Below are 12,113 nucleotides of genomic sequence, written 5' to 3' on the forward strand. Positions count from 1 at the left end.
ATAACATTACTTTTTATGTAGACATATTGTCTTTGCTCTCAACTGTCATTCCTTCTTCTTTGTTCAATGTCCGTACCAACTAGTCGACTCTTACGCCTATTTTATTTACGTAATTATATCGTGATATATCGTACAAGCAATACTGTAATCTCAAGTGCCAAAAACGTTTATTACACGCAGATCAGCTTCATCAGCATATTTGTGTTTTTATTTCATCAAACCAATCGCCGGTCCACGATTTACCTCGCCACACTATGCAGGTTAGACTCGCACACGGCCCTCGCATGCACGTCGTCGATTTAATGCTTATAGTATTCGCCACTCAAGTGTCCGTTTTTATACGTATACTTACCTAGTTTTCTTGATTACTATACAACAGGGTGTTAGTGACATCGTAACAAATACTGAGGGGGATTTGTTATAGAATGTGAGCAGACTTAATCCATTAGTAGGTATCAGACCTGTCTTCATTTGTAATGCGTATTATAGATCTATTTGGTTGCTTGTTTAAAATGTATTCCAAATAAATAAAATTTTGTTTAAGAAACTTAAAGTTTTGTTTGTATTATGTTGGCGTTACTTGCAAAAACGATTCAAACTTACATAAAATCTAATCAGTGGGAACTTTCTACCACGAACGACTGCACGTCGTAGCTATAATGGCGTCTCTCCACTTTGACAGGTAGTAATAATGTCAATCTTAGTGGGCGATGGATCCGCCTTCTGTGTGCCTTTCATAGGTTATGCAACGTGCGCCGGCGCCGGCGCCACAACAGCAACATACACGTAGCTGTAGAATGCAGTATCATTGTGTTGTAGATACATACATACATAACATCACGCCAATTTAAGGTCAGACAAGCAAACGTTTCTGTTAAAAAACGTACTTTCCCGACTGCGTGTAAAGTGAAGCACAAAATTATTTGCGGTTACATGTATTGTGAACTCTGACGAGTAGAGTTCGATTAGCCACTGGTGTCTTCAGGTATTCGACGCCTATATTTTGTCTGTTCCATTCCCCGTGATGGAATTACCATCATGATGGCTTACAAGGAGTATGTAGCAATAAAACCACATTGTCATTACAAAACACGTTTATTTATCGCGACCACCTTACAAGCGGCAGTTCGATCAATAACATCGTATAAAATAAATAATGTCTAAAATTTATTCGATTTACAAAGAAATTCGTAAGGTACAGTCAGTTACACTCCTGACTTGACCCCTCGTCCTAATTTAAATAATATTTTGTATTTACACGCATTTACCACAAATCTTTTAGTTCGTTTGTCGAAGCTTACATTTAAATAAAAGATTTGAGGAAACACTGACAATTAAATAAAGAAATATTACATGTATTCCCGGTTTCCTTCGTTCAGTAAGGTACGTGTCTATATTTGTTAAATTCCCACAAAGCAATAACACAAATTAAGCACTAGAAATACTCTATCCTATAAGTAAATACCTATTTATTTTTAACAAGAGTCCAATTCAATAGTACAGCTGTAGGTATTTGATACGCTACTGAATAAACTACTAAATACTACTAAATAAACACGAAAGTAAAACAATTTAATACCCAATCGAATAGTACACTACAACTAGGAAACTAAATCTTAAGACTTACATAATTCGGAATATAATAAGATGTAGTTAAACTGTGATAAACATAGTGGTAACAAAGTTAGTTGTTGAATAAAACATAATTTGAGAATATACTTTGTATGTAAAATAAAAATATGTCTCCAACTCAATCCAAATTGCGTTGATACAATAGAAAGAAAACTATGATCAAATTATTATTAACACTAACATAAGTTTCCCTCGTGGTCCCACTAGTGGGCTAATTTTGGACCCATAGTCCACGATAAATTGTACACGTGTGCATAATGACAGTAAACTAAACATAAAGTCAGGTTAGATCGAGTAAGACTACGCTACACCTAGATATAATATATACGAATATATATTTATTTATTTATTTATTTATAAACGAATTGAGCAAATTTAGATGTTACAGTTATTTACAAACCAAAAGCGTTGCTCGCGATAATTTGGCACCGTTTAGGTACATGGACTTGAGTAGAAATGTACATGTTAGACGCTAGAATACAGCTAATATAAATTTAAATTCACAGATCACCCACAATAGACACCGCATGGGAGACACTCGCGTAAGGTACATATTCGCATTTTCGTTGCGAGCTCTTGCTTGATGTAGTATATATTGGGGATGATCTGTGTTTTTGATAGACTCATGTAATCTCCGATATCCTAACAAATGAAGTTTTGTAGCAACTTGACACCACGTCGCCGGAGGAAGCGAGATAGGCATAAACATCGGAGAGCGCATGCGTCGATCACTTCGACTAAGTTCTAGTTAGATAAATAAGGCTTACAATTAGCATATAACACAGATATTTGACGATATTACACAAGTATACATGATTTTGATTAGTAACGTGACAGGGTAGTTCTTATCATGAAACTGACGCGACGGATTGTTTATTACTCGCGTGATGTCTGTCTTATATCTTATGTATTTATATGTGGGATAATAAGAAAAGACTTAGAAGGGGTGTTGCCCTCTGGGTAGATTAATCCTTCGCAATGAAAATCTGCACATTGACCTAGGTCTGCCAAACATTGCCCAATGGCTCAAATTAGCTTCCAAACGATTTTTCGATTCTGCTCCGCACCACCCAAATCCCCTGGTAGTTGCGGCTTCCGAGTACATTCCGCTTAGGGACGGTACTGAAAAGTATCGGCGTCCGAAGGACGTAATATACGATCCCGACGACCCGATTACTCTACCCATAGAGGCAGCCAATCAGCTCGCGACACCAAACACTTCAGGGCCCCGATACCGACCCCGCCGGCGTGGTCGACGATTTCCCTCATTCAGCGCTTATCGCTATCGACCCACTAGGGTCGATTAATTCTTTCAAATATTTTTCCTCTCAGACGACGCCCTGAGCCGAGGTTCGCGCCCAACTGGGCACCCTCAGGCCTGTCGTCTTAAACGTTGTACCGGGTGAGAGCCTTCAGCGCTCCCCATTTGTCCGGCCAAGTAGTTAATGCCATCTGCGGCAAATCTACAATAAGTCACGTCAAAAAAAAAATCTGGGTAGATTTTCACTGAACCCTGGCCTTTTTTGGTGCCATATTAATGTTGTAAATGTATACGTGTGTAGTAGGTTTTACCTAAATAAACTATTTTTTTTTATTAGTTAATTTTCATTACTTATGGTAGGTATATGAAGGTATCCCGGTAAATTCGAGGAAGCAGAAGACGACACTGTACCTTTCTTCAAAGCAAGTCGGCGTATTTTTCAATCCTCTTTACATTAGAATACAACTCATATTTCTCCTTAATTTTATACTGTCTGTAAAATCAGTATTTGCCGTCAGTTTCATAATAAGAACTGAATTTGAAGGTGGATGTTAATAACATTTCAGTGCAGTTGTTAGTAGTATAATCTATCTTCTAAGTATAAATTAGTGAAGCTTGTTCGTGTTATTCCCGCATTATGTACAAGTTGTGTGGCTTACAGCACTACGCTACGGTTTAGTTTGGTATGATATGTTTAATACGTTACGTAACTAGACGAGTATTATAAAATATAAACAATGTAGGTATCTACGACTAAAGTAAAAGCTTATCGTTTCGTTTGTCGCACACCTCTTAATTAATTAAGTGTAAAAAATATATAAAAGAGTACGGTACCAAATCGTGTGTTAAGTATAAAAAAAATATCAAAACAATTGCGTTATTGTTGCGTATTTTGAGTAGAATTTACACAAATTTTGGTTTTTATAAACTAAATTGTATGTGTAGATAAACAGAGACTTTGCACCAAGAAAATGGCGGACTATCAAATTCCATAATCTTGTAAGGTGACAGTTAAAAATATGTCATTAATTTGGCATTAGTCTCGACCCGCGATTATTGAAGGCGTTAGACAAACTATCCTAAGCAGATAGAAATGTTCCTCAGTATGTTAAAACACCTCGGAAAACCCACAGTGGAGCAGCGTGGTGGAGTATGTTCCGTGCCTCCGGCTGATGGAGGGGAGGACTGAGCCCAGTAGTGGAACGTATATAGGTTGTTATGTTATAGCCGTCCTAAGAAGCGTGACATCCCTCCCGGTAGACCGGAGTGGGTGGTGGTGGGCGGTGGTCTACTCGTGCGAGGTGTGGCTGGAGTCGCTGGTGGCGGAGGTGGAAGCCAGCGAGTCGTGCTGCTCGGCCGCGTGCCGGCTCGAGTCGCACACCGCGATAAACTGCTCCGCGTACGCTCTGTAATATACAAAATTATTAGCTAACGACATAGAATTAGGAATAAATAAAACTGCGCATGTTAACTCTGCTCCCCGCCAGAGGCCGAGCTAGATTTCACCCCCGCTGGGTCTTACTTTAGTCCTTAGTCGTGAGAGCTGCGCAACGGATCATCGTTTTTAATTTATAACAAACAGTATATGTTCGAATTTAGAACTTCAACGCGGACGCACAGTGGAGCTAATGGCAGTAGTACATATCTATACGTCATGCCGATCAAATTAGGTCACACCCCGGACACTTCATACAAACAACCTCGTTTTACACAGACACCACACATTGACGTTATCTGTGTGTGTGACGTCTGACACCATACGATTCAAGTCTAAACACTGTGTACGAGGGGGGTGAGGTAAACCTAGCTCAGCCGCTGGTGGGGGCGGAGAGTTGCGGTTCAATACGTAGTATTATTCCTCATTCTATGATTAGGTATAGTATAGTAGGCAGCCCTCAGACGTCACACACACATTTGCGCGTGTACGATAACGTCAAAGGTTTCATTTATGATTATGGAATAGAGTATAATAAAACTGAGAACATGTAGATACACTCTAATGAGTGACCCGCGAGTCTGGTATGCTTGAACGGGTTAACATATGTTATACATGAATGGGTGTATGTGTCACCTGTCGAGGCCGGTGTATGTCCGCTTGAGGTCGGCGTCGGAGACCCGCTCCCGCTCCGCTCGTCGCTTGCGGTGGATCCGCTCGAGCGAGCGAGTGAGCTGCGAGTCCCGCTCGCGGCCCTCGCGCCGCCGCCGCTCGCGATGCTCACGCGGTGATCGCCGACGTCGGGCACGCTGGAATTACAATATTAAGTACTGTTAGATAGACAAGAATCGATCGACTTCATATCGACTGATACAACACTATGCTAATGACCGTCAGAACACTACCTTACGTATTTTGACAGGTCTAATTTATTAATCCTGCGCATTATCTTTATTAAAATATAATCACTAATTGTACTGAACTGGTGGTTCTGGTTTGAACATGATGGTCAGGACAGAACAATTAATATTACTGCACTAACTTGCCCGAGACAACTAAGTTTTCGCCAAATTTCACTGAAAACAATATTGTAAGTGGTACAGTTTGGATAAATGTAGTTTTTAATAACATGCGGGCGTTTTTATACGACAACTTACGACTTGATTCAATATTATGATTACTGGCTCGTGATTCAATGCGACTACTTCGATAGGTCGTGATTGAAACTCGGCACTCGCACACAAAACATATCTTTCGTCTCTAGTTGAACATATAACTGGATGAAGCAAGTGTAGTACGTACAGGGTCATGTACGGGGTAGTAGAGCTGCGCGTGCGGCGGCGGGCCGTGCGCGTGGCTGACGGCGTGCGCATGCGCGTACGGTCCCGGCGGCAGCGGCAGCGTCGCGTACCGCGGGCCCACCATCACGCAGGGCGGCACGCGGCCCAGCTGCAACAAACCAAACAACCAGGTTACACACTGTCGAAATAGAAACTTATATGCATACTTTTTTATAAAAATAACAACAAACACACAACTTGTTATTTAACAGAAATAACATCAGTAACTACCTAAAATGACGTTGCGAATCGTTAAATGTACTTAATTGAAATCAGTCAATCAAATTTAATAATTTATTACATCAGTCATGATAAATTCCAAAACTTCGTGTTGGTCAAAGATACGTGGGTAAATGGGGTAGGTTAGATAGGATAGGTGGTTTAGGTTAATTCCATCTCTACATTTTCTAAAGGATGTGGAAAATACAGTTCACTGTCAAGAGCAGCTTTAAAATAGGTAAAATATTTGCATAAAAGTAGAGTTTGTTGAGAATGGTTTTCACACTTGGACCTTGAAATTGAGATTCGGAACGCGGTGGACGAGGCGAGCGTGGCATACACCAGCGCCATTATGTATGTATAAGTAGGTAAGTATATTCGTACATAGTTTAGACCTACACCCACAAAATGTCGGAAAACAACGTATTGTTCTTTTTTTGACGTGACTTATTGTAGATTTGCCGCCGGTGGCATTAACTATTTGGCCGGGCAAATGGGGAGCGCTGATTAAGAGAACGAAGGGATCTCTCACCCGGTACTATATTTAAGATAACAGGCATTGATAAAATCAGTCATTTAGGATTTCAGTCATTTTGGGACTGAGGTAAGTTGAGATTCAGACATATATAGGAAATTGTCATAATGGGATTTAGTCTACGTATATGAACCGGAAGGTTTTCATCGTTTTAATGAGTTAAGTTTATGTTATGTTTGTGTTGTGTTAGTGTGTCAGGATCGAAGCAAATGGAATTTTATAGTCTCTGCTTACCCCGGTGGGAAATAGGCGTGAGTTTATGTATGTATGTATGTATGTTTATGTTAAAATTATTTAACGATCATAATAAAGCATTAAAACGAATGCATGTTGAATGTTTACTAACAATAGAATAAGATTGTAATAACTAACACCTTTGGATTGTAATATCTGAAAATAAATCTTATATTCAGACATTTCCTTTAATATTCAAAACTGCCATATAAAAGACATCAACGAGAGTTGTATTTTTTTGTTATTTTTACCATTGATAATACAGAATGTTTTTAAAAACAGTAACTGTCGAAATCTTTCGTGGTTCAGTGGTTGAGCGTTAGGCTCACGATCCGGAGTTCTCTGGTTCGAATCCCGGTGAGGAAATATCACAAAAAATACTTTGTTATCCCTAGTTTCGTTAGGACATTAAAGGTTGATCACATAATTGTCCAAAAGTAAGATGATCCGTGCTTCGAAAGACATATCGACCCGTGGCAGAACTGCGATATCCAACTGGTTGTGCTGAACAACTCACTCCAGTTGAGCCAGTGGTAAAGATGTTTACCCATAGAACAACCAGTTGAACTATGGGTAACTTTACTTCTCCGTAGTACAACCAGTTGGAAATCGCAGTTGTACCACGGATCGGGAGGGACACATTATGCCGCTGGTCCCAGTTACTGCTTACTAATGTAAGTAGTCGTTACATGAGCCATGTCAAGGGCCTTTGGCGGCTCAATTATAACTTTGACGATAAACAAAAACAGCACAAAACGTAATCCCTTATAAGACATGACCTCCCAACAAGCATCCGAGCCATTCAAATCAACCTGCCAGCATGCGTAATGTCCTATAGCGACGACAGACAGACAGACGTTGAGGGAGATGGATCATCGTCAAGCGCGGTGCGCGCGCGCCGTTGTCTCACAACCGTACAGCCTACGACCGCCCGCCCGCGATGCTAATGTTCCCCTACATAATACTCAATATTCCATATAATATCATCTAAGCAGACCTATTAGTATTCAGTACATCTTGTCTATGATCAAGTGCTTTCATTGATTTGAAATTTAAAACAGCCGTGAGAACAAACGAGAAGTTTAATAAAATAAATCAACCACATTTGGAGCTACTAATGTTATCTTTATGTATATTTTCTTACAGAATATTAGTAAGTATACTGACAACAAAACATCACGCCTGTGTCGTCTAAGGGAAGGCAGAGATGAGATATATAAACCACTCCACGGAAGCTGTTTAAGTCTAATGTAATAGGGGCGAGTTGCCTCGTGTTGTATATCAATGCCTCATGATATCAATGTATGGTCCAAATATGAATTAAAACTCAATAAAGTGGAATTCAATTTGTTTAGAGCATCAACCAGCAGTTTTAGTGTAGTATCTATTTATTAATTTAATTATATAAAGTATATATGATACAGATAGGGACGATACATTCAGCATTTACTTACCTATCTCTAATCTTAAAATTCACAAATGTTAGGTAATTTTTCCTACAGAAATATAAAACCTGTTAATTGTTTGTTGTTGAGTTGTTAATTTTCCTCTACCCAAAGGTTGCCTGGAAGCAATTGCTGCATAAGGCCGCCTGTTGTGCTTTTCTGTATTATTTTATCCTTATCTCTGTATTTTGTGTCCATTGTGCTCAATAAAGTATTTTATCTATCTATCAAACTAGGTATTTCACATACTAAATCCTAGATAGCAAGCTTCTTAAAATCCATAAGGTCCTACCTAACGCAGTTTATAAGTATATTTCCGGGTGCGCCGGCGTGTCGTCGACCACCCGCATCTGTTTATACTTACTATACCTACATAGGTATCTACAGTGTAGTCAATGGTCGACGGTAATGTCACCATCAAAGACTATTCTTGTTTATCTGTGCAAGCAACTTGTCACTAAAGAGTCACCGTTTCCGGGGCTCTACAAGTACGGTGACGTGTTTAGGATGTTGGAATATAGATTGATATATGAACAATTTATACTCATACTATGTACTCGACATACAGTAGGTACGGGCAGAGAGTTCTCGAAGCAAACACAAACAAATACATAACCAGCCACAGTACAGCCTGCAGCGCGCCACGGGCGCTGCCTCCGCCGCATACCGCACCGAACCTCCTTGATACACTTTAGAACCTGTTCACCACAACCTTACGTCAGCTTAATCTATGGTGCTATACTGACTGACATTAATTGGGAGAGACGGACTTTTGTGGTGGTAATTGATAGCTAGTCATTGTAGCGTAGAGGTTTTTATTTTTGTTAGTTGGCTGTAGGCGGCCTATAATAAATAATAATTATAACGTTTCAATTTGAAAATTAGTAAGTCGAAAATCTTTCACCCACTCTGTAGAAGTAAACACTAATATATTTTTTTAGAAGCTTACTGTATGTCTTTAATGCAGAACTACAAAAGCGGCGAATAGCTGTTAATGTTCATATTGGCCCGGATTCCTGCAGACACCTCCTCATTTTATTTTAAGTTATACCCGTCATTTTCTTATCCGCCGAAAAGGAAAGGGACGGATGATTGACAATTGTTAGTTTTAAAAAATCATTATAACCCGGGAGAATAAAATAGACATCTCGCTCATATGCAACCCACTTGACGTGTGCTGTCAACTTAAGTCTGTCGGGTTATTGGCCAATATAAATGTTTTGGAAGGGCTTTTTAAATTTCTGCCTAAAATTGATGTGTGTTCCATAAATATGCACGTCCATTAGGTATCTTATTTAAAATAAAATAAGATGTTGTGCACAGGAATTAGCACCATTGTACGACTTAGGTTCTTTGTACTGAAAACAACAACATAACATCACGCCTATATCCCCAAATGGGTAGGCACAGGTGTATGGTACATACATATATGCATATAGATGTATATTAATACACTCCACACTCCACTATGTTTAAGTCGCATGTAATAGGGGGCGAACCTGTTGTCATTTCCGGGCAAAAATCCACGTGATATCAATTATCTCTGATCCAAACATGAATTCAATATCTCATAAAGACACTCAAAATCAAATACTAAAATAGTTCATTACATAACATTGGTTGCCAGCGCCACATCTAGACAACCTGTACCCCATCTATGTACCTTCTATCACCTGCCACCAACCTTGGTACGACCAGTCGCCGAGCGGTCGTGAATGGGACGAACACGCCTAAGCAGCCTTCGATAGTCGCACGCGCATAGCTGGTGACATTTGAATAGCCCCACCTGGTTCAGAGGGTCACCGCGGCACATAGTGGTGTCATGTCAGTGGTTGTCAATAGATTATTTATTTATTCAGGTACACGTACGCAATATATTAAACTTTTACATACAGCATTATAAAAAGAATAATTTGGTAATAGTTAGGTAGATTAAAAGCATATATAGGCGGGTATTGATATTTATAACTATATTTTTTGACTTTGGATTAGTACTTATGTTGATTATGATGGTAACGAGTCTTCATCCACTCATACATACATAAACGCCTATTTCCCACCGGGGTAAGCAGAAACTATGCTATTCCATTTGCTTCGATCCTGACACACTTCTCTTGCTTCCTCCACATTCATCAATCGTTTCATACACGCACGCCGGTTCAGAGTAGATCGAACTGAACCTTTTCCAGGGACATCTACAATTTAGTCAATGTACGTCCTTGTAGGTCTTCCTCTGCCAGCCCTATCACCAACCTTCACTTTATATACTGCTTTCGTAATCCTATTATCCTTCATCCGTTCTATATGTCCATCCAAACCAATTTAACATTTCCTTCTCAATCTCAGTCACTATATCGTCTTTTACACCACATCTCTGTCTTATCACACTAATTAGTCCAAAAAAGAATTACGCGTCTAATTGTGGACCTCCTTCTAGGTGTTTTACGTCGGCTGTAAGAAAGAAACTGGAGTAACGAGAAGCATAGAAATAAATAAAGTACAATCTGCGAATACAACCAACCAAGGTTGGCAACTTATTACCACAATAAGTTAACACTTTCACGGATACACCGTCAACATCTCCAGGCGATCTCCTGATCCCGCGATGAAATGCCGCGCTGCTATAGGGCTCTATAGCCATCGGCGGCGCTGCGGGAACCCGTAGAGTCACAAGTGCTGCAAGAATCATCTTCGATAGATGCTGTGGCCAATGATGATGTGATGAATGGTCTGCCATTGACAGAAGGAAGGTGACATCAAAAGTCGGCTTCCGTGGTCCAGAGGTTGAGCCGGGTCGGGCCGGAGGTCCCGGGTTCCAATCATAATCACAGAATACCTTTGTTTGGGACATTGCAAGCCAGTAACCCGATTGTACGAAAGTACGATAATCCGTGCTTCGGACAGCACGTTAAGCACTCGGTACCGGCAGCTATTTACTTATGTAAATATGTAGTCGTTACATGAGCCGTGTCAAAGGCCTTTAGCGGCTCAATAGTATGTCTGACACCAGGGTTGATGAGGTCGGGTATTGATCCCAACCCACGCGAGAAAAGAAGACCAAATAACAGTGTCATCATGCTAAAAAGTGATGAAATATCTATGTGCTCTATGGTGATAGATTATACATCGAATAGGTACCGACGAAGACTTGTGGGTCTGCCTACCCCGTTAGGTCACAATAGCGAGCCGAGCAACTTGCTGCAGTCATGTCGACTGTATTCTAACTGTAACTGTAACTTCAAATTGCAACACTCTAGTGTGGTGGTTTGGGTGTATCCTTAATATAGATTATATTATCGACCTTACCAACATACAACGCACACGAGATGAATTGGACTTTAAAAAGAAGAATAGCAAACAATGCATGAATATCAGCAACCCGCATTTTTTGTATTTATCATTCGCTTTGGTGCGCAACGCGTGAGCATTCCAATTAAGTACTAGGTACCTATCATGAGGAGATATTTTTAGTACGTTCTACTTTTTTCAAGATAGCGTTATGTTTTAGTATCTCATCTACGAATCTTTAGTTTTTATGAGCGCATGAAGATTTATCCATATGGTTAATTGTTTATAATCGTTTTTTTTTTAATATTAAAACTTTAATTAAAATCTCCGGTTCGCGAAGGACCGGGTTGCTCTATGATTTAAATCTATTAAGGTTCACTTCGATTCACTTCGAATCGCACAAATCATGAAGACAAGTAAATGCTTATTAAAATAAACAAGCAATTGCTTGTAGTCACGACTATAGACCTCAGTATGCGGAACTGGCGTGAAGTTCGCGGACGTTGGGAAACTGTGTGAACTTAGCCACAATTATTTAAATGTGGAACACTACATGCACTCTATTGTTTTTGACTTTATCTTAAGGAATGGGTGCACAGTGAAAGGTATGGAGTGTGTCCACTCCTGATGCTAATTGGAATTCACCAGATAATCAAGTCACCCCATCCACCAGGAAGTTCTGTCTAATGGTTGATCAGACAGAGCAGATACTCCAGTTGGGAAT

General features: G+C 39.9%; 1 protein-coding gene across 1 annotated transcript in view; it reads right to left on the reverse strand.

The window, feature by feature from the left end:
* Positions 1-1,989: 1,989 nt before the first annotated feature.
* The window catches only part of LOC126368622 (uncharacterized), an 88,219-nt gene continuing 78,095 nt past the window's right edge, over positions 1,990-12,113 (reverse strand). Inside the window, exons 5-7 of the mRNA XM_050012690.1 lie at positions 5,631-5,777; positions 4,965-5,137; positions 1,990-4,299 (exon numbers count right to left, since the gene is read on the reverse strand). Coding sequence (XP_049868647.1) covers positions 4,182-4,299; positions 4,965-5,137; positions 5,631-5,777 — 438 coding nt within the window. The 3' untranslated portion in view covers positions 1,990-4,181. The remainder of the gene's footprint in view (positions 4,300-4,964; positions 5,138-5,630; positions 5,778-12,113) is intronic.

The sequence above is a fragment of the Pectinophora gossypiella genome, chromosome 8 (assembly GCF_024362695.1).
Source record: "Pectinophora gossypiella chromosome 8, ilPecGoss1.1, whole genome shotgun sequence".
NCBI classification, from domain to species: Eukaryota; Metazoa; Arthropoda; class Insecta; order Lepidoptera; family Gelechiidae; genus Pectinophora; species Pectinophora gossypiella.